Source organism: Lynx rufus, unplaced genomic scaffold (genome assembly GCF_022079265.1).
Source record: "Lynx rufus isolate CCGP_SWC_20201006 ecotype Redwood Valley unplaced genomic scaffold, mLynRuf1.p SCAF_4, whole genome shotgun sequence".
Taxonomy (NCBI): Eukaryota; Metazoa; Chordata; class Mammalia; order Carnivora; family Felidae; genus Lynx; species Lynx rufus.
Genome location: NW_025814856.1, coordinates 30,965,423 through 30,992,255, shown reverse-complemented (window position 1 = coordinate 30,992,255; position 26,833 = coordinate 30,965,423). Strand labels below are relative to the sequence as shown.

Below are 26,833 nucleotides of genomic sequence, written 5' to 3'. Positions count from 1 at the left end.
CGACGGGGTGTCATCTGTCTGTCTAAACTTCTAACAAAACCATTTCCACCTCATCCTCTGCCTTCCCTGAGCTGCTAACTTCACTCTTTACTGATCTGTCTTCACCAAAATACACTCTTTCTCCCAAGTTTCATCGAGCGCTTTCTTCTATCCTTGGGCTGTGGAGGACGGCCTTCAGGTTTGTGAAGTCCTGGAAGTGGAACATAAAATGCGGTGCATCTGTGCCTCTGGCAGAGAGAATCCATAACTCCTTTCATGCGATTCTTGTAATCTGTGAAAGAAATAAAAAGATTAAGAACCCACGATCTGATAGGCCTGAATTCACAGCCTGGCGGCGTCACCAGGAGTTGTGGAACCGTAGGCAAGACACTTAACTTCGTAGATGTTTCACATCCATATGAACAGGATCAAAATTCCTACTCTAGAGAGGCTTTGTGATACTGTTTGCAACATGCTTCAATGGGCATTTCAGGCATTCAACTAGATGGGCATTATTTTAATATAATAATGAGCCAAATCTAATAGCTGCCTATTTTTCCTAGGTAAACTCATATACTCCCGTGACCTCATTTACCATCTGAGAAAAAATCACAGCTTTCTAAGGTGAAAGACAAGTTTAAAGAACTCCCATTAGCAACAGAAGCAAGAGTTTCTTTCTTGAAGGAAAGGATTGACAGAGTAGCAAGTCGGGTAAGGTGGGGAAGACTGTAGGTTTGGCTGAAGGGAGAATTCTTTGATTAGGATGAGGAGGGGGGCCCAAAGAAGACATCCAGATGGCCAAGAGGCACATGAAAAGAGACTCAACGTTGCTCCTCATCAGGGAAATACAAGTCAAAACCACACTCAGATATCACCTCACGCCAGTCAGAGTGGCCAAAATGAACAAATCAGAAGACTATAGATGCTGGCGAGGATGTGGAGAAACGGGAACCCTCTTGCACTGTTGGTGGGAATGCAAACTGGTGCAGCCGCTCTGGAAAACGGGGTAGAGATTCCTCAAAACATTAAAAATAGATCTACCCTATGACCCAGCAATAGCACTGCTAGGAATTTATCCAAGGGACACAGAAGTGCTGACACACAGGGGCACATGTACCCCAATGTTTATAACAGCACTTTCAACAACAGTCAAATTATGGAAAGAGCCTAAATGTCCATCAATGGATGAATGGATAAAGGAATTGTGGTTTATATACCCCATGGAATACTACTTGGCAATGAGAAGGAATGAAATATGGCCTTTTGTAGCAACGTGGATGGAACTGGAGAGTGTTATGCTAAGTGAAATAAGTCATACAGAGAAGGACAGATGCCGTATGTTTTCACTCTTATGTGAATCCTGAGAAACTTAACAGAAGACCATGGGGGAGGGGAAGGGGGAAAACAAAATAACAGAGAGGGAGGGAGCCAAACCATAAGAGACTCTTAAATACTGAGAACAATCTGAGGGTTGATGGGGGTCAGGGAGAGGGAAAAGTGGGTGATGGGCATTGAGGAGGGCACCTGTTGGGATGACCACTGGGTGTTGTATGGAAACCAATTTGCCAATAAATTTTATATATATATATATATAGGCAGAGGCAGAGAGGAGGAGACAAGGCAGAGACGTGTAAAGGAGGTGGTGTAAGGCAAAAGAGAGGGAAGTGCAAGAAAAAGGGATTTTCAGCAAAGATTGAAATGGCTTTGACTTTTGGCACTTGCACCACACCGGCTCTAGGCCCCGACAATCTCAGGGCTCTGACAGCTACATTTGGTTAAACGGTATGTCCCTGAGAATGAAGGCCCCATGACATTTAAGGTCCTTGACAATGTGGTACCAACTTCTGCAACCCTTTAGCCCCTCCTTTCCAGAAGCTTCACCTAGAATGGATCTCTCTTCCACATTTCTTCCCACCTATGCTTGCCCAGTTTGCTCCCTCTGCCGAGAATGACCTTACCCTGCCTTCCTGCCAACCCCCCTTCCTTGCATTGGGAGCATCTCCTGCTATTCACGGCCAGGTTACCTGCAAGGGAAGGGAAATAAAAAAGCGTTAAGAAATTGAGTGAACCGGGACACCTGGGTGGCTCAGTTGGTTAAGTGTCCGACTCTTGATTTCAGCTCAGGTCATAATCTTGTGGTTCACGAATTCGAGCCCTGCGTCGGGTTCTGCACTGACTGCGCAGAGCCTCCTTGAGATTCTCCCCACCCCCCCCCCCACCCCCGAAGTGAATAAACTTAAAAAAAAAAAAAAAAATTGAGTGAACCTCCTCCCAGAAAGTTGAAGAAGGACGCCCAAGGCAAAAGGAGCTTCTTAGGGATGATTTAGGAGTTGGTTGATCTAAGGAGGGAATGGGAAGTCCATGGTGTGGTGGGCGGTTGAAACTACCCTCACTCCAATTAGTATCTGGACATTTTCTTCAACACACAAATCAGTCGCTTCCTTTGTTATCTTAAGCAACAAAAATAATTTTTAATTTTTTAGAATGATTTGTAAATTGTCAAACTTGTCCAATTTCTAGAGACAAAAAGTTTATGTTGTGCGCTGAATAATACCGAAATGCACCTGCACTGCCGGTGAAGGAAGAAGTACGTAAAAGCAAGGAAGAGATCGGACTAGCCATGGATACAAAACTTACCTCGGGATACAAACAGAAAACCGACCACACGCCATCGCATTTACACAAAAGCAAGCACAAAGAGAACGTGTTTCCCAATCTATCGACTTCCCTTTGTTGACAAACCTGCAGGGCAAGAATGCAGTAGTGTTCACAGTTTACCCAGTCATCAATTGCTCCGAAGCAAAGCTTTGTGCCCAAGAATGAAACATCCTCAGCCCTCACAAGTACTCAGCTTATACAGAAGGGAAGGTAAACATAGGTGCTTCACAAGGGGGTCTGATGCCAAAAATGAATGCAAGTCAGACGGGATTGAAAGGGGTTTAGGATCACGAGGCAGAAACATGTAAAATATTTCATGCAGCCAGCCTTATTTATTGAGAAGTCCTAATTTTATTGCCCATTTAGTAACATGTTTGTTCCACAAACTAATTTCTCATAAAGCAAAGCACAACCTTTTCTTATAAATAGTATAAATTATTTTATTTACAGAAACTTGTTACAAAACAAATAGACTATATATTTCTTCTCTTTTAAATATCCAAAGTAATTTTCTATCCCTTGACATTTGTTCATGTTTCTATACAGCAGCCAACACGAAGTCCAGCTGAGATGCTCTTGATTATGTGTACAAATTATCACACTATTCACACATTTCAACACAGGAGATTGCTTTTATAACCAAGCTCAAAAAAACAGCAAAATGCTTTTCAAGGCCCTACATTCACACTGACAGTATGTAGTGCTCATTTAAATGATCTGAAAATGTAAAATGTTTTGCACAAAATGTAAAAATGATTATTTTCTGTTAAACAATGAAACTTTTCACAATCATTTCCAAAGCCCCCCACCCTCCCACCCCCCCTTCCCCACCCCGGACATAATGAGACAGTAAGAAATTCCTTGGCAACAGAACTCTTGCAGGAAGACAGCTGCCTTTATAAGTTACATTTTTCAAATTATACATTTTGCAATGTTTTCAGAGGTACTTTGTATTATATTTTTGGAATAGAAAATATTTTAAATATTCTATTTTAAACTCTGTATTTCATGAGTGAATAACAAAACGGATATATCATCTAAGTTGCTGGCTGACAAAACAGATTTGTAACCCTTGCTGCCACCGGGCAATACGTCACCAGTTGAATTACCGTGAACCAAAAGGCCTTAATTTTAAAATACCTTATAAAATTACCAGCATCGGTGGTTTTCAACCCCTCCCCTAAAATTTTAGAAACAATATTTAGGTGGAAAAAGCAAACTCCAAAGGTTTCAACTGAACATTCAAGTCTTTTTAAAGAATCTGTCGAAGCTTAAAACTAGGTTCAGGCACTTTTTCCGTTAGTTTGAAACCACATCACAGACTAACACACATGTGCTCAGAGCGTACACATACACACACACAGGCACGCACGCACGCACACGCACACTCACACACAAAACACTAACGAAAGAAAAGCAGTGTGTCACTTAGTTACATGTAGTCTATCGGGAAATCAGGCAACTAGAGAGAAGCAATGCCCACTTCGTCTGTACGAATCCACTCCCGAGACATGAAAAGGGACAACAAGACTTTCACAGAACAGAGGCATCCCTTAAACTGTAAAGGAGGCAGGTTCTAGAACTATTGGCTTGGCAGTGAACCACTTCAAATTATAAAAAGGTATTTACTTTTATTAATTAATAAATAAATACTAGATGATCTCAATTGTACCAAAACAGGATATCAGAAAAAAAGACCTGTGCAAAAATACATATTTAAATATGTACAATTCATTTTTAACAAAATATGTCTTCTGAAATAGGGATACTTCCATATTTATAATAGAACAAGAAATTCCAAAATAAAGATACAAAAGTAGGTTTTGTAGAATTCTTTGTTCATCATTGCAGCACATTTTTTTTTTTTTGTAGGTTAAGAAAACTGCAGGAGTTGTCATGAAATTCTATTGGAAAGAATATAAAAATTATCTTGGTTTTAAATTGATACCAAAGTCTGTCTAGAAACAACCCAACCACTGCAAATTTGGTTTTTGCAAGTTAATTTAATTCAAAAAAATACTTGTACTCCCGTGTTTTAAATGGTCTTAATTGTTCATTATAATAAAAAGTAGTTGTAGGAGAAAATAAAATATTTGAACAGTCTAAAATTTAATAGCACTGTTTAGAATAGGTCTGTTTGTGGCAGGCAGAATCCAAAATGGCTAATTTCCTAATCCCGATCATCTGTGTACTACCGGGAGACATAATGAAATTCAATTAAAACCTCAGTCTAAGAAATCAAATGATCAACACTCGCTTATCTAAATATCTACATAATTCTGAATCAACTTGCTATCATGGGTCCTATTCACATCTTTCGGAACAACATGATCTGTCTATAAATTCCATTGCTAAAAGCAACTTTATTTATATCCATCAAGTCCCCTTGGCTCTGAAAATAAATTCTACCCATACCCCATTGCACTTGTCACCCAGGAATCAACTAAAGACGTTCTGATTCCCCCTTACCTCCGTTCTCTCCCTCCACTGGGACGGAACAACCAGACCGATTTCTCCTAACTGCACCAAACTGGCCCATCCACGCACTCTTCTTAATAAGCTCTCCTATAGTATCATTTTTTAAAAATATTTACTGATTGCATAATAAGTGAACAAGATACTCCTCTCCCCTTCCTTTAAAAAAAAAATCAATAGTTTACATCAATTTATAGCTAAAGTATCTGCATAAAGTTTTCGTTGTCTTACATAATAAGAGTAATTCTGTAGCAATTCACATTATTAGGCTGGTAACCAAGTATTTATTCATTCTACCTGTTGTTGACTTGAAATTCCCTGAAACTGAAGTTTGTAACTCAAAAACTGTAGGGAAAAAAAGGATGCACTGATTCGCTCTGTCCAGGCTCTGCCCAGAACAATGATCAGAGCCTTGGGAAATTTACCCTGTGGTGTTCGGCAACTTTGTGTGTTCTTCTAAGTACAAGTGCCTGGGTTATTTACTGTTTCAGGAGCTGTGAGAGTGGAATCACCAGTTAAAATGCCCCAGCTCATCCCCCAAATTCAATGATACCTTCTTAAGCAATGACGTTTTAACATATTAAGCTCTGTCTTTTGGGATGGGGTATTCAAAAAAAATAAACGAATAACCACGAAGGTCTCCAAATCTCTCTCAGGAAGATGGCTGGCATTAATCCCCAGAAAGGAGGGTCTGTCGGGGAGACACTATATATGCGTCACAGCATCTGTGCATGGGCACACGTACACATCTGCCTACTCCCCTCCCTGGGTGCCTGCTCCCCACCCACTGGCATCCAAATGAACACGTGGACAGGAAGGGGAGTGCAGATACACACACAATATGGGGAGCACTCGACACAGAAATTTACAGAGTCCCAGGACAGTATCCACAGAGACTGAGGGTAATGCACAGAGTGCCCTGGAAACATTAAGTATATTAATGACTTAGTGAATGACAGTTTCTGCTGCATCCTAATAATTTCACTTTACAAAGGCAATTTTTTAAAAATGGGAGACTGAGCAGGACAGCCAGCCCAATCTACCATACTGTTTAACATGAAAACTTGAAGGATAAAAAATTCCATCTCTTTGGAAATCTTGGAAAAACATTCCCCCCATAGTGATTTCATCCACCCCCCCCCCTTTCCCCAACCAAAATTTGGCTTTCCATTATCAAAACTAGTTTGCATTTGCATTTTCTTAAAAAAAAAAATCACACAGAATTGCTTTTGTACCATGAAAAGTAAGCCTCTAAAATGTCATATACTCGCTTTCTGGGCATCAATGGCTTTAAACCAGTTTGTAAGTTAGAAACTCTTGACAGCTTCTATCCCAAATCACCTGCAAAAGGCTGGGGGAAAACACAGGCTATTTTGTCCCGGTGCCTCGCGCTAACGTCCGTATTCCAATCCTGGAGAGTTGCTGTAAGATACCTAACGACCGAGCCCTTCTGCGAAGGGCTGTGCAGGGGGCAGCTCTGCCCTCCTCCAGAAGGCGTCTCCAGCTGGGGTACCTAACTGCTGGAGAGGGACCCACAGAAGACAGTGTAAGAAAAACACCTGGGACAGGGAGAGGAGGAAGGGAGAAAGTCTACAGTAATGCTTTTGCCAAGACATGCTCTCCCCCAGCCAATCTACTCAAAGAGCGGCTCCATGATGTGCTGCAAGTTAAAAAACAAAGCAAAAACTTCTCACAGATTGGTAGCAAGCAGTCCAGACCACTTTAACACTGATAAAAGCAATTTCGGTGGCTGAACTTGATCCAGTGTCCTTTACGAGTACTCACTGCTACTGACATAGCTTCAGGGAAATCCTCGTTACAACAACAGCCCGGCAGATTTCTACCCTCGAGGCCCACAGGAGGTTGGGAAAACAGACTCAAAGGCATCGTGGAGTCCATAGTGCTGAGTGGAGGTGTAACTTGTCGTCAAAAGTGTCCAGATTATTCCTCCCCGTGCCATGTTCAGCTGTCAGGGACGTGCCTTTGGCTTTCAAAGAAGAGGGGGTGGGGAAACAATGAAAAGGTAAGTAAGCAGCTGTACGCGGCACTGCCCCGATACTCAACACGAATATTCCAAAGGCCACGCGCCACTAAAATCTCCAGATGTCAGGGGCAGTCAGCTATAGAACTGGGCCTGAGCTTTCAAAAGCCTTCATCACCCTTGGGCACAATCATTCTAGAAGACTAAGTTTTAGAAAATCGTCTAGAAGAGATGCAGGCCAGGTTTCTAGCCGAGAGAAAAGGCTCTCATGTTTGCCTTTTGGTTTTATCTACTGATTTCATTTCCTTGAAGGTATTCCAGGTTGTCAGCTGAGAACTGAACAAGGTCACGTGGGCTAGCACACACAGGTGTGCAAACTCATACCCAACGCGGTGCCCTTGCCCGGGGAGCGGGAACTCAGACCCCCCACTCTCCCACCATAAGCCCTTGGCTGCAGAAGCCGTGAGCACACTAAGGGCTCAGGGGAAGCTGCCAGGCCCCACCTGCCAGGCTTCCCAGTATGTCCCCCAGCATTCCCTGGCATAGAGGGCTTCAACCAGCTCATTTACCCATTTTAAAATCAGCTCCACAAGAAACAGAACTGAGGTTCCTACTTTTCTGAGAGGAGTATTCTTTAAAGCATTTTGGAGTCATGGGTACCTTTAAGATTCTGATGGAAGCTACAGGATCCCTTCTGCAGATAAACGAGCACAGACATAAAAATCATGCAACACGTTTCTGGGGTTTTACCGATCCTCCGATCTGTAGTCATGGACCACCCTAAGCTTTGTGCAGCGTAATAAAAAAGTTTTCCACTACACAGAGAAAATCTTTCTCAAATACAAACTGAAGTTGAAACAAATTTTGATACCCCAAACTCAGCCTGTCCTAGTGGGAGAGCCCTCACAGATGGTGGACATCAGAGGCGGCAAACCGCTAAGAGCCGTACTTGGGCAGATGTGTGGGCTATACCAGGTTAAAAAACAAAAGAAAAGTATTGCATAACTTGTAAAAGTGGCCAAACTTCTCATGCAAGTCCAAATCTGCAGTTTCTTTGAAATCAGTAACCAGTTTCTGGGAGGTTCTGCTCTGTGTGGATGGGGCTCCTATTTCCTCATTTTCCACAGGCACTGCTGTGCCCACCAGTCTCTTCCCCTCCTGTCACCTGTGGAGTACTGAGGCCACAGCGATGTCTATGTGAAGACAGACGCACTCAGTAACGTAATGTACTGGGCATCACAGCAAAACGGAACATCCCTCCTCCAGGTTCACACAGAATCAGGAAACTACACTCAGAAGGGAGTTTTTAAAGGATGGCTATACTACTTCCTGCAGTGTTCGCACTGAATTTTTATGCTCATAAACTACGATGAGTAACTACAAACCAAGAAGTAAAAGCCCATTTTCACATGTCCAGGGACGCCTTGCTCAAAGAGCCAAGCAACATACCAACAACCCCTATAGACTTGAGGCTCATGGAGAAAAATTTAAGCAGTTGCTATTTAAATTCACCGATAATTATGTTCGCTGTATCTTTGGCGCTGGGTATTAATTCACGCAGATATTGGAAGGAAATCTATCACAGAAAGAAGCTTCCCAGTATATTCTGGAGAAGTCCTAACCTGCCATTTGAGTTAAGTTCTGAAGATGAAAAACAAAACAAATCAAAGCAGCCCCCACACTGCAAATCAGGGCTCCGGGGTGATGTTGCTGAAATTCCTGTTCGACAGCAAGCAGAGGAGATCTGCTGATGACTGAAGAAACGAGAGGAGAGGAGAGATTGGGACTCAGAGCCAAGGATGCTGGAGGAAGGGGCTCCAGGGGGAAGAGGGTCAGGGGAAACCAGCAACAGGTAGGAGAGTGGGAACAAAGAACGCACGAGAGAAAGTCACAGTTCCATATGAACCCGACACCCAGGGAGCCACTGCTGTACAAATGGGCCACGTTCACGTCTCTTTTTAAGCTCTGAAATTTGAGATTTTAGTCTTCGTCTCTACCCACACTTACTGTTTTCCTGCCTCCCTGGAAAACTGTGAGGGAACATAAGGACAGAGTCAACCAGAGAATCAAATTCTTTGATGGGAAAATTATTAAAAGGTCTTTAAAATTTAAACCATCCCTTTCTAGACCAGTGTGACCGCAGACCAGCTTTCTCCAGAGGAACAAACTAGAGACGCACTCTCCAGGAAGACACAGCCCGCCTTCCCCCCCAGGCAGCGGCTCGGGACGTGCCCCCCAGGGCTGTGCTCACCGACCTCGGAGGGCATGCTGCCGTCCCGCAGGTTGGGCAGCTTCTGCAGCCCTATCTGCTAAAACACACTGCGTGGTTTCCTTACCCAGGAGCATCTTCCAAGTCATGAGAAATTCTGGCAGATACACTGTTTTACCTTCACATGGCCGTGAACGCTTCCTTTTTGAAAGGAGACCACAAAGCTGGACACGTGTTTACAGGCAAACTAACCAACCCTGCCACGCACGTCCGAGCTGGTGCAAGAGTTCAAGGGAGAGGAAACGGGGGCGTCCCCGCGGGGCTCACAGTCCATGTCCTACCTGATGAAGGAGGGAACTGTTCGTCAGTCCTTGTGCCCCTGGGCTGGCGCCCGCGTGTTTCATGTGCACGTTGTTCATGGCTGGCAATTTGGCAACCTTTGTGGGTTTGCTGCTGCCGTTGTTGACGCTGCTTGAGCCGGGCGAACACTTTCTTTTCTTTCCTATGAGTCTGTCTAGAGGAGTGTGAGAGTGTGAGTAACTGCCGTGGGAGTTGACGGGCAACTCGCTGGACTGGTGAATGAACGGGCCAAGAGAAAGCGTGGAGTCACTGCTGTTCACCATCACACTCATCCTCTTGATGGACTCAGCGGGGCTCCCACCGGGGGGGCCCCTCCCTGACTGGTCGTGCCGGACACTCACCGAGTTCGCTTTAGTAACCACACAGTTGAGGCCGATGCCGTGGGAAGATGTTACCGTTGAGGGGTAGGGAGGCCCAGAGTGTGCCATACAGTTTTTCCTAAAAGACTCCATGGAATGAGAAGAAGAGGAGGAGGAGGAAGAGGACGAGGAGGAGGAGGAGGAGGAGTGGACTGACAGTGGGGAGCTATTTTTGCGTTTCTTTCCTGAGCCGCCGCTGGTACTGCTACTGGCATTGTGACAGTTAGTGCTGTTACCAGAAGGCTCCTTGGGCCTCAAAGACTTGCTGGATTTCAACTTCTGAGGTTTTCTGGACATAGGGGAGGAGGGGACTGAGGAAAGGCCAGAGGGTGTGGAGGGGGAGGAGGACGAAGAGGACACTTGTCTGGATTGCATACTGCACACAGGATCCATTGCCCCGGAGGCGGCGGGCTGTGCGTTCAGTGTGGTTCCATGAGCTGGTGCCGCTCTGCTGTTTGGGGAGATGCAGGTGGACGAGAGCAGGACTGGGGACGTAGACACAGTGGCCGCTGCCAGATAGCTGACCCCACACTGCGATGTGGGCACAGAGTTTGTCCGGTGAGGAACACGTGTGGAGACGGGTGTTGTGGTGCTGGGCACTGGTGGGATTTTCCTGCAAAAAGAGGGGGCAGTGAGTAATCGTCAGCAGAGCCCTTCACGGAAACGCACGGAGGGGTGACCCTTCATCTCTGGCACTGAGCAGCACACACCCGTCAGAGGATCAACCTGAAACGCACAGCCGATCCTGCCGCTTCTCTGCTTCAAATTTTGCAAGGCCTTGCCGGGGCTCTCAGAACAATGGTGTGGAAAGCCCGGTGTGCCTCACCTACCACCGGTCCCCAGCCTCACACTGCCTCCTAGATTCCACCCAGCAACCCTTCTTACATCACAACAACAGGCCTGGACGTGAGGCCCTGTCCATCTTCCGCCTACAATACTATGACCCCAACTTCTGCTCAGCTCGTACCTTCGGCCCACCATCACTTTCTTAGGAAATCTGTCCTGACCACCCAGACTCGCTTGGTTTTCCACAGACTCACTCTGCCAGTTCCCAGACTTGGGGGAACTCAAGGCAGCTTCCACATGTAACTGTGGATCACTAACTTCTCTAGAGAGCAGGGCACACCTTATTTAAAACTGTGCCCACAGCACCTGCAGTACAGAAGGCGCACTAATGTTGAGAGAATTCACGAACAAAGAGGAGAAAGGAAGGGCAGAACAATTTCATAGCAACTGCTAGGTCCTAACTTCAGGCCTGAAGCACATCTCAGGGTTTCCAGCCACAGTGATGGCACAGTGTATTTTGTTACTAACGTCCGGGCAAGGGACCAACCTGGGGATTAGAGAGTCATTCAGATGGCAGACCAGGGAGGCCTCTTTCCATTTTTGCTACGATTTTAACATGTGACAGCACCAAAATTTCAAAAACCCCTATGGCAGAACCAACAGCGAGGTAGCAACACAGACAATGGCCTGAATGGAAGGCAAGCGCCAAGACCGGCCTGGTCCTGACTTCACAGGGCAGCAACAGCTGATCCAGTCACTGCACCAGCTAGGGTTCCAGCTTCTCATCTTCCAAGTGAGACTTGCCCTAAACTTCTGCCAAAGTGCTTTCCAGATGCTTTTTAAGGCCTGTAACTATTAATAAAAAGAACTATTTACTGTATTTGTCCCAGCTAGAACCCCCCCCATTCAGGAGTGTAGCTCTGGCCCTAGAGATCCATGCATCCAGACCGACCACACCCAAGTCCCTGTGGGGTGGGGTCCAGACGAGAGAAGTTTCTCAGTCTCTCTGGGAGATTCCAACAAGAAGCAAAGACCGAGAAGCTGGGCTCTATCCCCATACTACTCACAGAGGACAACCACGGACAGTACCTGAAAGGCTTATGAGAAACGATGAGTCCCTGCACCCCACCCAGACCTACTTCATCAGAATCTGGATCTCAACAAGATCCCCAGGCAATCCGTGGGCACTGGCACCTCTGAGAAGCCCTGCTCTAAATGGAGGCGTGTAGCACTGCTCGGGCTCACTGGGCGCACTGGCTTCGCGCGGCCACCAGGTGGCTTAGGGAAACGAAGCCTAAATATCAGGCAGCTGGAACCAAATCCTGGGAAAAGGAAAAGCTTCCATAGAGGGAGACATGTGGATCTCTCTGCACAACATATTGGTCCCTGGTAAAAAAGCTCTTTTAAGTCATTCGTTACCTTTTGCGTAAGGATGAGACAAATAAAGAATATGTAGTTGTACTGATCTACGTCCATACAAATCAACTCTGCAAAGATATACAAGCAATTAATAAAAATGCTTCTGTCTGGGGGTAGTGGTGGCGGGGAGGGTGGGCAAAACGAATGTGGGGACCAGGGAGACTAAAACCTTGAACTGTATACCTCTTCATATTCATTTTTTTTTACCCAAGTGAATTTATTACCAATCTGACAAATTCTGGACCTCGACATTGCCCCCTATTCCACGCCCCACCAAAGAAAAACCTTTTGCTGATGATCCCATCCCTTCCTTAAGGAATGTGGAATCATGGTCCCCAGTCAAAAGTGGACAAGCACTTGACAGAAATCACAGAGTTTGGAACTGGCCTTTGCGGTCCTGGGCATGCTCCAGAAGAAGTGCTAGTCCAATTTGACCAGTGTCCAGATTCCTATATTGAAGATGACTTATTTCACTGTCATACTCAAATCCCACTTCCACATATCCTTAGCTGCAATAGGTAACTGAGGAGTAAGGAACTAAGGAGGGTGGCACCCAAACCGGGGGTCCTCCTGGAAGAGAGGACTTTTGGCTGAGCCAGCAGGATGGAACTTGACCACTTTGGGAGTTCTGTTGAGTGCATCAAAGATGCCACCTGAGGACTGTTCTCCTGCAGTTGAGAAGTGCTCAGCTCCTCCCACCAAATCTCAGGGGCTGCCCGAGAAGCTTGCCTGCAGTGGCCAGCGTCACTCACAGCACCTCACTCCAAGCTACCGTCTGCCCCAGGCCTGTGCGCCAGCTCATCACTGAGCAAAACATCTGTCTCTGCTGTACTGGCCTTTTTTTAAAACCTAAGTTCATGTTAGCGGAAAGGCACGATTTCCTCTTTGCTAGGAACAAGTGATTGATAAGGTCGTCGGCCTCTGACAGAACAAAGAGAGAGACGGTAGAGGCAACCTCATGATCTTGTGTCTTCCCAGGTTCACCGCAGAAAGAGGACAACACCCCCCCCCCCACAAGCCACTAGGAACTGAAACCATATGCACCCCAACTACTGGCCACGAACCACTTCTCAGGATAATGGGAAAAAGTCATTCTGAGGACACTTCTCAACTCTTAGGAATTCACTAAATCCACATTTCAGGGTGCTCAATGAGCTCTCCAAGTCCTGGTGGGCAGTCTCAAGAAATATGAAGCTGAGATTTCACGTATTTGGGGGTTTTCTGATGCTGACAGACCCCTAGAATCCCAACAAACCAGTGCCCCGCTTTTCCTGAGCAAGGGCAATGTTCCTTCATAAAGACGAAAGAGGAGCCTCTTATCTAGTAAAACCCAGGAAGAAATGTGAAATTGAAAAGTAGAGCACCACTGCTCTGGGTCTGATTTTCTAAGTGAATAAACTCAAGTCCTGTTCATGATCACAGAGGCGGTTCTTCAGATTGCAGACTATCCGAGGCCTCTGACCAGCTTCCTTTGACTTTATCAGGAAACCAAGGCAGCAAGGCAAGTGGATGTACTGGCAGAGTCTGTTCAGGGAGGCTCTAGTAAATGATGCCCAAATGGAGAATATGGAATGACATGTGAATCAGTGGACAGCCCCCTTGGTTTAACAAAACTCAGTATTTCCAAAAATAGGTTCCACCAAACGTTAAGTTCCCAAAGATACTCCCCTAAAAGACGTTCCCAGGTCAAAAGAGCTTGGGAGATGTTCCACATTATAAATAAAATCTCCTGCTTTGAGAGGTATAATGAACAGTGTGCCCCTTAAAGACTCTGAGAAGTCCTGTGGTAATGAAAACTATGTCACTTGAGAAAAAGCTGAGCCTTCTGGCCATGGAACTCTTCTTCCACTTAAAATCCCACGTAGGAAATACCAGCCCACATACGGACACACAAGATGACCATCTTACACTGTAAATCAGAGCACATGGCTCCACTTCCTGAGGCCCTCAGCAGCTCCCCACTGTACTCAGAATCAATTTCAGAGTCATCTGGCCCCTGCCAGCTTCTTAGGTCTCGTCTTGCACCATGATCGCTTTCTCGCTTTTTTCAGACAAGTATGATCTTTTCTGACTCAGGACCTTTGCACACATGGTTCTTTCTGCCTGCCCCTCCATCCCCTGGCTGCCTTTTCTATCCTTCTCTCCATCTCTGCTCTAGGATCACCTCTTCAGCGAGGTTTGCCCTGAATCTCTCCAGCTTGTTGTTTTTCCATCTTAGCTCTCTGTTTGCAACCAAACTGCCTGTGGGTCTAAACCCTGGCCCTACCACCAACTTGCTGTGTGACTTCTCAGTTTCAGTATCTGTAAAGTAGGGATAATCGAGGTCACCAGAGGCAGCGCCTTGTGAAAATTAAATGCAACTGGCCTGGCACACAGTAAGGTCTCAGTAAGTCTCAGTGATTGTTAGAGCTTCCATGATCTCCCTTATGACGAGCTATAACCCCTACGGATTCGCTGTTTGGTGGTTTTTGTGCCCCCCTCCCCCGAATGCAAACCCCACACAGGTGGAAACTCCCTCACTGCCTGGAACCCCATCATCCAGAGCAATACATATTTGCTGAAAAGACTGAATGAATAAATGATGAGGGGCCTTCTCAGGGATAGTCAAAGGCCACGTTTTCATTTTAGATAAGCTTATCTTCATTAGCCCAGTCCCTTAAGACGTAAAGAGGATGCGGCCCCAGGTGAGGTCAGCCCCCTTTCCCGGCCCCAGAGGCGCTGGGACAGGCACTCACTTCCACAGCTGCGCGTTCAGATGCTTCTCCACCATGAGGTTGAGGGCGCAGCGAAGCCGGTTCCACCTGGAGTCAAACACGTAATAGCCTCTTCCAATCTGCCGGCTCCCGAATGTGCAAAACTGCAAGAGAGGACATACCATACGTGCTCGCTAATCCCGGCAGCGGCACGGCCTGTCTGTGATCTCTCTCCTTCAGGAGAGAAGCCAACCACAGAAGAACTCGCATGCTGTGTATCACAGGCTGTGAAGCACGAGAGTGACGATGCCCAGCTCTGAGTTCCACAGAAGAGAAAGGCAAAAGCCGGAGGTGTCCCAGGACTGAGTGCGTGCCGCCTCTGGGGCACCCTGTTCTGAGCTGCTCTCGCACCCTGACCACGTCTCACACACACACACACACACACACACACACACACGCACGCCAAGATCCCTGGCAACCACCCCACCCCCCGCCCTCAGTGCCCTGTCTCCGCTGTGTGGGGAGGGTCAACTCGGGGGGGGCATGTGGAACTTACAGATGCTGGCTGAGGATGATGACCTGAATAATGACAGTCCAGTTTTTCAACAGACTCTTCTTTGTCATCGCCTTCTCCCTCCTCACTGGATAACCGAGAAGCTGGCTCAGTGGCAGACAGGGGAGGGTGTGGAGATTCATGGACTGGAGGAGGGTCAATGGGGGCACTCCCGCCTTGCTGTGCAGGGCAGCCTGGAGGCCTTGGTGAGTAGAAAGCGCAGCAACGATCAGATCACACGTCCGGCAACCAGCCGCCTCAAACCCAGATATAACAACGTGCCAAGACCGCCTAGGGAGGCCTGGGGTCCCCCACTAGCACTGGGGCAACAGATGTTGATCAGGTGGCGTGGGAGTGAAGAATCCACTCTCCCGAACTGCACGGTGTCACATGAAGTTGTATGCCAGATCTACCCAAAGGAACTTATAAAGGGTTCTCCCTTCTACAGCCACCTGGGTGGCTCAGGGCCTCTTGTATTCTCCCCAAAGAAGGGGAAATAGAAGTAGAATTTAAGAGAATTCTTTCTTTGATTCCTCCTCAAATTTCACCTGGATGAGGGTTACGGAGGCAATAAACTCGATAGCTGGCAATGTGCTCCGCACCCGAGAGGGACAGGAGGCGCTCAGAGGAGGACGCAGCATCACTGCTTTACGTGGACCATCTACGGCCTACCGCCAAGAGCGGCACGGAGTGCTTCCTACATGGATACATGCCTGCTGATTCTAGAATTAGGCTGACTTTTGCATCGACGGAAAAATTTCAATGAGAAGATGGCCAAAGGAAGGCTGTGCCAAGGAACTGACATCCCGGGCTCGGCCACATTCTTGGGAGCCACCTCCGAGGGTGCCCTCCCGGGCTGCTCACACCCGGGGCTCACATCGGGGCAGGCCCACGAGCAGGGAGGTTAGGCACAGCAACCAAGAGTTGGCACGTTCCTAGGCTGAAGTTCTTGCTGCCAGTGGCCGACAGTGAAGGCCCTCATTCTTGACACCTTTCTCTTCCCTTTCTCTCTGGAAATTTGGTACAGGGTCCGTGACTTTAACTTCGTTAAATACACAAGCGCAAATGCACATGTACCACCTTCACTGTCCCTGAGGTATGTAGGGAAGTTCTCATAAGACATTCTGGTCCACTACTTACTAAACAGCTAAAATGCCTAGTATGTGCTTAGGCCAAGGTCCCAAATGAATAAATGAAAACATAGGTTGATAAAGGGATGCTATAAAAACTCAGGCCGAATGCCTATCCCCAGCAAGGCCTCCCACTGCCGTATTTTTGCAACAAGTGAGACAAATGAATGGGAAACTGCTGCCAAAGCCATGTGAAATATTCCAGTCACTAACCTGCGGTCAGCACCCGCTTTTGGGCCCTGCTCAGCGGGGTTAAGAATAGACACCTGACACTGAGCAGAGGTGGCGATCACTCTTGCTTCGTGCTGCTTGCATTTGGCCCAGAAGAGCCCTGGTTGGAAGTTACTGATGAACTCGACAATTTTTTTTCCCTCAAAACCCAATTAGAAAAATCTCTCATCTTCTTAGAGTGAGCCTGATGTACACTCCTCGATCTCATAACTGCACTGGGGGTTCACAGTGTCTGCCAGTCTGTTCTTTAAAGGAAGGATAGAGCTGGAGGCTCTGACTTACCTTGGAAGACTGGGGGTGTGAGGTTTAGGTTTACTAGCTACGAAAGGCTTTGATTCTGAAGGAATCACTCCGTGAGAGTTTTGGTGTGGCTCCTGTGGAGGTCTAGGAGGGGCGGGATGCGGGTCCCTGAGAGGCTGCGTTGGTTGCTGACAGTCCGGATGGCGAATCGATTCCTTTTCCCTGGTTTTGTTTTTGTGCTCGGCTAATAACACATCAAATCGTTTTCTTCTACCCTGGACAGCCCTCCGCTGAGTTAAGGAATGTGTCTACAGACCAAAAAAATAGAAAAACTGAGGAATCTCAGTAATAATTTTTTCTCTATCATATATCCAAAAACACCATTCCCAATTAAAAAAAACAACAACAAAAAAAACAAAACAAGAAATTTGGACCAACAGCATAAAGGCTGTTCACCATCTGATAAGCTAAAAATCATAGGACGGTGACCTTTCTTCTTTAGCTAGAGTAGAAGCACATATTTGGTGAGTCTATTTCCACAGAAGAAAAAAGGAATGTTAGTTGTGCCACCGGGTATATAAGTGAATGGCAAACAGTAGAAACGAACAGGTGACATTGCCATTGTAACAGTTTACTTATTGGGGCTCTTACCAGCTCAAATAGAAAAATCCTTTTCTGGGCCATTTACATTTTAAATATTAAAAGGAAAGAAATGCTTATGCCCTAAAAAAATGTACTGGCTCAGTCAGTAGAGCATGTGACTCTTGATCGTGGAGTTGTGAGTTCAAGCCCCACGTTGCCCATAGAGCTTACTTTAAAAAAAAAAAAAAAAAAAAGTGTCCTTTTCCAGTAACAACTAGAAAGTAAAAATTAGACAAGTGTTTCTCTCTATTCCAGGGAAAATGCCATGTCAAGAGAAAATGGCTCAAAGCATCTTGCAAGCAGGGAAGCATCCTGCTTTGGTTGAGGAAGCCTGGGGAGACACAGAGACTACAAAGCCACGAGGAGAAAGGCTGTGAACACGAAGGGGCAATGAAGAAGAGTGAATCCCTATAAACAGACACTCACTATGGAAATCAAGAAGATGGACAGACAGCACTTCTACAGCTAAGACATCCATTTCAGAACTGGGAGATGGGCACATCAAGGAAAAGAAAAGTCATGCCAACAGGGTAACTAACATAACCCCCTGCTTGAGGCTCATAAACCAAATGCATTTGATAATTCCTGTTTTTGTTTGTTTGCCTTTTCAGGCTCCCTTGGGACTAACACATTCCTAGAAGAAGATAAAATCAAGTTAACCTGACTATTCCTTACTGCTGGGGTCTTAAGTCTGTCAAAAATGTAAGTAGACAGTGACCCCAAATCACATACCGTAAATACAAGTTAATTCATCTATAGATTTCCTTCACTCTTTTATGTTACAAAAGTAACACAAATTGTACTCTGTGTGTGTTTATGGTCCTACACATTATACAAATGTATTGTTGCTCTATAAGCTTTTATGTTTGATATAATTTAGGGGTTGGAGGGGAATTAGGCTTTAACTGTCCTTCTGCAATTCAGTAACAACCTACCTCCTGACTGGACACACTGAACACGAGGTCTGCTCAAAATTTAACCTGGCAGAGATAGTTACATCAGTGACTTTAGTTTCTTTTTAAACTTTCACTTTATTTCCTTTAATATGTAATATATCCATAAGAAAGTAACCTAAATGAAGATAAGGAACTTTGTTTTGTTCAGGGCTGTACTAGCTACCTACTAGTGCTCTGGGCACTCAGTAAATGCTTCAGACAAGAAGTATATAAAAATAATGGCCCTCTAATATGTGTTGAATGAATGAATGAATGAACATATAACATCACTGGTCCACCTGCCTATCTCTCTGGACAGACGTCGAAGCATCTGTCTCTGAACGTCCCTTAGTACTTAACATAGCAAAGTCAAGCCAAGAAAGGAGGCAGAGATGACCAATATTTTCCCAGCTTGGTTTGAAGACTAAATCGGAAGGATTTCCACTGAGCCCCTCACTCCTATCAGAACTCTTCAGGGCTACCCAAGTACCACGCAGCCACGACTGGGTACGTAACGGGGTCCTCTATTCCTCGTGGCTCACTGCCGCCCACTCCCTTCATACAAAGTGCCTCTTCCTCTTGCTCGTCAACCTCCTGGCTGGCCTTTCAGGTCCTAACGTGTCTGTTCTGCCCCATCACAGAATATTTACACATGCTGCTTAATGGGCTTCTAACAACCCTCTTCACCCAGATAAATCATGTTCGTTTCAGCCCAGCTCTGCTACGGCAAAGGACACTTCCCTGGCTCAGTCCCCCTACTGATGGCTGTCATAACACAGGCCTCCTTCCTTTTTATTACTCAGCAGTGGTCACTTCACACATACATGAGTCATCACGAAGTGAACCTCCATCTCGTTCACTAGACTGTAAGCCCCTCAAGGCTAGGGACGGTGTCTGGATTCTGTTAAAGCCTGTGTCCACTGAGACCCAGAATGAGGCCTGTGTTCAAGATATATGCAATAGAACTTTCTACAATGACTAATGGGCAAGAATACCAGAGCCAGAATCTATTTGTATGGAAGACAGAGAGGACAGGACACAGGACATCAGACAGACAAGGAAGCGAGGAGATGACAGCGAGGGTGGCAGGCAGACAGGAGGGAACGAGTGACAGGGGCAGGCAGCACCAAGTCCGCTGACACTGAAGAGGAAGGACTACATGGTCGGTCTGAGGCAGGAGAGACCTGGGCAGCATGGTGGGAGACACTCAGCAGAGGCACTCAGGCATGGGCAGCCCTCCACAGCTTAACAGGTTCAGGCCAAAACAGAGGCAGGGAAAGGAAGAAGCAGGGACAAACAGAACACAGGAGGAAAGGAAGGGCCAGGCCTGCCAGTTCTATGCCGAACTCACGACACACCAGGGCTGCAGATACATGCTCACACAGAGACGACACCCGAAACAGAACACAAGGAGAGCACACACGACTTGAAAAGGAAGATAGGAGAACACCGCAGGATCCACATGAAGCCTGTTTACCCGTCAATAAAGGTTCGGGAGGAAGGCTGGTCAGTCTTGCACATTATGTATTGATAAAGCTTTTTGCTCACCAGCATGCCCCACCAGAGCTGACTGAAGGAAGGCATCGTGGATAAACTAAGCATCCTTCATTGGCCTCAGGCACCCTAATATCGGGAAACCCATGGACTGAGAGCCAGGCAGGCGGGAAGACGGCCGAGAGCAGTTGGCAAGCTGTGATCGTAGCGTGGCACGGGGCTGAGGCCCGCCCTCACAAACTCCCTCAGGGGCAGCTACACTGGGGCATCTAGTTCCACAGAGCTCGAGCGGTTACCTTCAAACAAGAGACCACTACAGGTGCTCAATAAATATAAAAGCAATCTGTCCTGAGATAGGCGTTTTTAGCCTAGAGATTCAAGGGTGGGAGGTTTGGGGTAAGGTATCTGTGAACCCTGAGACGGAATGTCAATTTCAGAACATATATGTGTGTGTATTTTCTCCTTGGGGAACGTGGTCTGTAATTTTTTTTAATTAGATATTTAAAGGAGCTCTTAGCCAGCGCCTTTCCTCTAAAGATTCATAACCACTGTTGTAAGATAAAATCTACACGCTAAAATTAAATTTGACATTTAAACTAAAATAAGAACCACTTAGGGGCACCTGCATGGCTCGGTTGGTTGGGCCTCTGACTTTTGCTCAGGTCATGATCTGGCGGTCCATGAGTTCAAGCCCCGCATAGGGCTCTGTGCTGACAGCTCAGAGCCTGGAGCCTGTTTCGGATTCTGTGTCTCCCTCCCTCTTTCTCTCTGCCCCTCCCCTGCTCATGCGCACTCGCCCGCTCTCTCTCAAAAATAAATATTAAAAAAAATTTTTTTTTTAAATAAGAACTACCTAGAAACAACATTTCTGGGGCACTCAGTCTGTTAAGTGTCTGACTTTGGCTCAGGTCACCATCTCGCAGGTCATGAGTTCAAGCCCCGCATCAGACTGTCTGCTATCCGCACAGAGCCCACTTTGGATCCTCTGTCCCCCTCCCACTCTGCCTCTGTCATGTCTCGCTCTCTCTAAACAAACATTAAACAAAAACAAGAAACAACACTTCCACTTTCTGAAGATTTTAACATTCCTCTGTTAGGGGGTGGAATGGGGCCTGAAGTCCTTCATCCAAACATAATCTTTGGTAAGATTTAAAATATTACACCAAAAATTTTATTAATTTTTAGAAAACACAATTTTTTACAGTTTTCACCCCTTCCATCAAACAAGGGTTTTCAAGTTACTTTAAAGCACTGATTCTCGGGGCGCCTGGGTGGCGCAGTCGGTTAAGCGTCCGACTTCAGCCAGGTCACGATCTCGCGGTCCGTGAGTTCGAGCCCCGCGTCAGGCTCTGGGCTGATGGCTCAGAGCCTGGAGCCTGTTTCCGATTCTGTGTCTCCCTCTCTCTCTGCCCCTCCCCCATTCATGCTCTGTCTCTCTCTGTCCCAAAAATAAATAAACGTTAAAAAAAAAAAAAAAAAAAAAAAAAAGCACTGATTCTCAATAGTTTTTGGACTCTTCTGAGGGATAGCTGGGGATACTCTCCAGAGAAACATATGTAAGCATATGTGCTCATTCATGTAGGGGTTCCACTGAAGCCACCCCATTTCAACTCTTATTTTGCAGCAAATATACCACCTTATTAGCATACTGGCATTTTAAAGGAAAACTCAGGACAGAAAGGAGGATGGTAACATTTTCGTAGCTTATACGTAAGTTAGATTGTATGTTACACAGTACTTTTTTTGGAACTGGAAAAATAAGTATCTCAAAATCAGATTATTTTAAAGTGGCTCTTTAAAATTTAAGAGCCACCGATTGCACAAGCATTTTTATTTTAATGTTTGTTTTTGAGAGAGACAGAGCGTGAGCAAGGGAGATACAGAGAGAGGGAAACACAGAATCCGAAGCAGATTCCAGGCCCCAAGCCGTCAGCGCAAAGCTCGACGCTGGGCTCGAACTCAAGAACTATGAGATCATGACCTGAGCTGAAGTCGGACACTTAACTGACTGAGCCACCCAGGCGCCCCTACACGAGCATTTTAAGAGTATTCACACATATACCAAGGACATTTCTGGACTTATTTTCAATCCATACAATTTAAACCACAGTAAAGGGTAGGCTCTCATTTTAAATCTCTCTGAAGAAATACTTTCAGTCTTCGAAAATAACAGACTGATTAGGAAACAACACTATTCCCCTGGAGAGGACACTGGAAGCAAAACGTCTCTTACGGGGGCAGTTTGTAACAAAAGGCTCCACGTTTCCTGAACGCGAGGCGTTCTTCGTCCCTTCATTTACAATACCCACAACGCTCCACGGATCAGATCCCCTCTTGGGGCAATGCCATCGATCCCAGCTCCTTGCACTCACTCACCAGTGTGCCCAGCCCTGTCGAGGAGCCCACCTACCTTGCATGTCAAAGACCGGGTGCAGGGCTTCTTGGTGTCGAGATCAATGACCCCACAGTGTATGTCAGGATCAAACTCTCTTTCTGCCAAAAGCACACAGACATTACAATGGGCTCATCGATGGGCTCATCCTTCATTAGTTTTGACAACAGTAGAACGATTCTCAAAACAGGCAAATTCTAACTTGAATAAAATCTACGACATCATCAATAAATATAAAATAGACAACGTGCGAGTGCTGCCAAGCCGCAGCAAGAGACGCCACAAAGAGCGCGGGGGACTACTGCCATCGCTTGACAGGAAAGGAAGTGTGCGTGTCAGCGTTCCTGCCGCGCTCCATTCAGAAAGACACCGCTCGAAAGCTATTTTTACATCACCCACAGACACATGTACTTTAAAAGCAAGAGTGAAGAGCAAAGGCAGAGCACCTAAGGAACTTCCACGTAAAGCTGAAGCTGACCAGTTTTGAAAAAGCGGACCTGCAGACAGCCGTCCATTTGCTCCCTCATGAATGCCCAATTATATACAGAGAAACACGAAGAGAAAAAATGTGAAGTTACCTGATAATCTCTTATTTAAAAATTTCCTGTTACTGGAATTATCTTCAGACTTTTTTTCCAGAGCGGATGGTGCGGGAAGCCCTTTGCCATTCAGAATCTGTCCAGGTGAAGGCAAGGTTGGCTTTGGTATCGAGGGGCAGTTAAGGCCAGGCTTGACTGAGGAACTCACAGTAGCAGGACAGGTCGGCCCCACCGTAGATTTCAGTAGTGTGCCGTCCATCTTCGGATGAATCTTCTCCACTTTGACAGAGGGCGTCATGCTGTCACAGGGGGAAGCGGAACATCAGCACCCGAGTGCGCCAGCAGCCCCAGGTGAATGGTGAGCTAGAGGGCTGAAGGCAGAGCCCGGATCTACCCACACCCTGCACAGGGCTAGGCTCCCAAAGGCGACTTCTGAAAATGTGTCAGGACTACCCAGAAAACTCAGTACGATTCACGTTCATTCAAACTAGAAGCCCTTCTGGTGAGGCAAAAAAACTCCAGCGGACCATCGGATTGACGTGGTCTTTCATCATCCAGGACAATCTTACGCATGAGTCCACAGGGGAACTAAGCCTGATACCCAACTCAATTCCTGTAAGACGCAAAACGGGAAAGGGTCTAAAAGGACCAGAGACTATCTGTAAAACCTTTAGAGAATATCTTCAGAGAACTATCATTTTAAAGAAAGGATCCATCAAAACAAATCAAACTGAGTGAACAGGGGCAAGAATAACTGGAGTTAGATAGTATGTCCAAGAAATGTCACTAAAGACATACATGAATTCAAATGAGCCTAACCAGAACTCTGAGAAGAGGCTCTCTGCCCATCAGTGAGGGACACCAATATTTAGTTATGTAATGTGTCACTGAAGTGATAATTCTCTAGTCTCTGAAAAAGTTTCTATAATAAGAGTTCAGAATATAAGTGTCTGGCACACAGCTGGTGAGCACTGAATACCTGTGCCACTAAGAAAGAATTAATTTTTCTGGGAATCTTACTGACACTAGCATTTGGATGGCAAATGTTGGTATGGAGCTACCAGTTGGCCTGGTCCCCCTCTTAAACCCAGCTCCAAATAAAGAAGATTCAGATTGATGAGGTTTTCTAAACTTTGTTCAGTAGAGTCTGTGCTCAAACAGCTGTTAAGCTGGCGAGTGACTTACACATAGCACTGGCATTTTCTTTGGCTTTCAGAAAGGTCCAGGAACGAAAGCCAAGCTTGCTGTACTTGTACTTCTGACAAATGAGCAGAGGCGGGGGGGGGGGGGGGGGGGGCGGGGCTTAGCAACCGGGACAAACAGCACCAAACAGCTGTACCTGGAACAGCCCGACAGCAAGAGACACACTGCAAGAAGCGATGGCCTCTCCCAGCTGGCAAGGTCCGTGAGCGGCAGCAGGTGCTAGATACTGCCCTGAGATTAGCCAGGTTAGCAGACCTTGGGGCGGAGATGTGGGGCATACCCTCCAAAGGGAGGCAGGCCAGGGAAAAGCCACCCGCCACCAGGGCTGAGGGCTACCATGACGAGGCAAGATAGGTTTCTGTGGAGTACGTGGCTGAGCCCTCACGTGACCGCACGGTGCCTGGCAGCCTACAAATCCACTGTGCCAAAGTGCCAAAGCCTTGCCTGGTGGTGTGAACTTCCTCCCGTCTTCCCTCATCACTACTGTGATGTGAACCCAAGACTGGCGGGGGTGGGGTGGGGAGGGGATGGGAGGAAGGCATTGTTTCCCTGTCTGCTTTGCAGGCTCCAGAAAATCCCAGAACAGCATCTGCGAATCACCTCACTTTTTTATTCCTACCGTTATCAATGGCAGCAGCAGAAGCACCAGTGTCCATTCATTTACTGTCTCCTATGGGTCAGACATGACGCCAGGCGCTTGAGACTGCTGTATTAATTCTACTTCTCCCAATAACTGCACACTGGCTGTTACTCTCCAACTGTGAGAGCAACGGGGCCTTGTTCAAAGCCCTGCAGTTAGAAAGTGATAGAAGGGGCGTGTGAACCCAGGCCTGTCTGCCTGCAGAGTTTGGCTAAAGCTCCTCGACCACATTACGTGTCCTTCATCCTTATCTGCAAAATGGGCATAACAACCAGACCTGTTTCATAAGGTTGTTGTGATAATGAAATGACAGCCCACAAAAAGAGCCAAGTTTCCACAGCTGGCGCACAAGAAAGAGTCAATCAACAAGTACCGCTGACCTTATTACTGCTGTTGCTGTTTTGTGAAGTCTCCCAAAATACGACAGGGAAACAAAAGGAAACAACATACACTTGACTTTCCCCAAAACAGGAACAGAATCCCCACATGATTCACAACACTTTCAGGTGCTACTGGTGTGCACAGTTCCACAACAGGCAGGGAAGCTCGAAGAACCCTCTGGGCCATACTCACATTCTACCATGGGGGGCTCTACTTTGCTGAATGGGATGCATTGGCCTGGTGTTCCCCCTGAGGTGCAATTTCTCTTTGGGTGATTTCAGCAACTTGGAACTTAATGAGGATGCGCCTAGAACACCTCCACTGGAAGAACGGTTGCTTCCACTTCCGCTGCCTCCTTTGCTTTTGGACAGAGAAGGGAAGAAGGGAAATACTGAAGTGGGAGGAGCGGCCCAAGAAGGCTTGCTGGACGAGCTGTGTCTTCTTTCTGAAAAGAAAAACAGGAAAAAAAAAAAAAAAAAGACACTGTTTCAGGCAAGTCTCCAGTGGAATCCTGGAAGAGTCCCCTGAAATCAACACATTTAGGTTCAAATATGCGTCACTAAGTGAAAATATATTTCACTCAGCAGCTTTCAGAAACGGCTTATCTAGGCCTCACAGACTTATTTAGGATTCTAGGAACTGGTCCTTCTGCTTCGGAAACATCTCAGCATAAAGCGGTTTATCATACGCAGATAGCCATTAGGAAATTAAAGAGCCATTCTAAACCTGAGAATATTTGGTTTTGTATACTAGAAATGAACCTCACTCGCTCCAACAAGCAGTCAGAGAGGCAAATTATTCGTTCATCCACGCAGCTATACGAACTGACACCACACCGATTCCTTCCTTCCTTTCTAGCATAGCATCTTTCCAATCTTTTGAATCGCAAACGTCAAAAAACGAATTGTACCTTAATTTTTTTTCTGTCACTACCCACTAGCATGTGACGCCAAATAAGAATGTTTCTAGGGTTATTTTATCATCCTCTGAACCTGTGCTGAAATTTTCCAGTGAATCACTTTACTCCCTCTTTTGTAATAATCTCACTTGGGTACAGATGGCATAGCTCTGGTTCACACTGCTAAGATGCCAAAGGCAGAAGACAAAAATACCATGAGGAGCTACGCTGGTTTTTTAAACCCGGAAGTAATTCATAGTTAAGTACAGACTACACAGGTTTACCTGAAAATAAGTCTACCCACTGGAGAATCAGGTTTTCTGGTCATAAAGCAATCCATACTAAATAAATTGAGAGCTGCTGAGGAATGGTACTATCTGAAACAAGTCAATTATTTAGGAACTTTATCTACTTAAGTACCTTGTGATGACTGCCTTCGATTAAAGTTGTGATTTAAAATGACACGTGGCAAAATAAATAAATTAAATTAAATGACACATGGCTTAGCTTTAAGTTTTAAAATGTACGTGATCCAACATTTACTTACCACTTCACAGAAGCTATATGAATATTTAAAAAATTAAGCAAACTGGAATCAGTGACTATCAGCACCGCACAAACGGTTTATTTCTAAAG

The 26,833-nt window shown here is 46.1% G+C and overlaps 1 protein-coding gene and 1 long non-coding RNA gene across 5 annotated transcripts in view; one reads left to right on the top strand and one right to left on the bottom strand.

Moving 5' to 3' along the window:
- The first annotated feature begins 241 nt into the window (after window positions 1-241).
- LOC124523116 (uncharacterized) lies at window positions 242-5,741 on the top strand. Its single transcript, XR_006964919.1, has 2 exons — window positions 242-690; window positions 2,500-5,741. It is a non-coding gene; the product is annotated as an uncharacterized LOC124523116 (long non-coding RNA).
- Window positions 2,948-26,833, bottom strand: part of ATXN7 (ataxin 7) — a 144,637-nt gene continuing 120,751 nt past the window's right edge. For 3 of the 4 annotated variants that reach the window (XM_047094896.1, XM_047094897.1, XM_047094898.1), the window contains 8 exons: window positions 25,492-25,744; window positions 23,115-23,374; window positions 22,555-22,637; window positions 17,116-17,381; window positions 15,476-15,674; window positions 14,962-15,083; window positions 9,644-10,634; window positions 2,948-7,099 (listed from right to left, as the gene is read on the bottom strand). In XM_047094896.1, the coding sequence (XP_046950852.1) occupies window positions 7,082-7,099; window positions 9,644-10,634; window positions 14,962-15,083; window positions 15,476-15,674; window positions 17,116-17,381; window positions 22,555-22,637; window positions 23,115-23,374; window positions 25,492-25,744 (2,192 nt within the window). In that variant the 3' untranslated portion in view covers window positions 2,948-7,081. Of the gene's footprint in view, window positions 7,100-8,773; window positions 8,841-9,643; window positions 10,635-14,961; window positions 15,084-15,475; window positions 15,675-17,115; window positions 17,382-22,554; window positions 22,638-23,114; window positions 23,375-25,491; window positions 25,745-26,833 lie in introns of all 4 variants that reach the window. The other variant, XM_047094899.1, reaches the window with a different exon arrangement.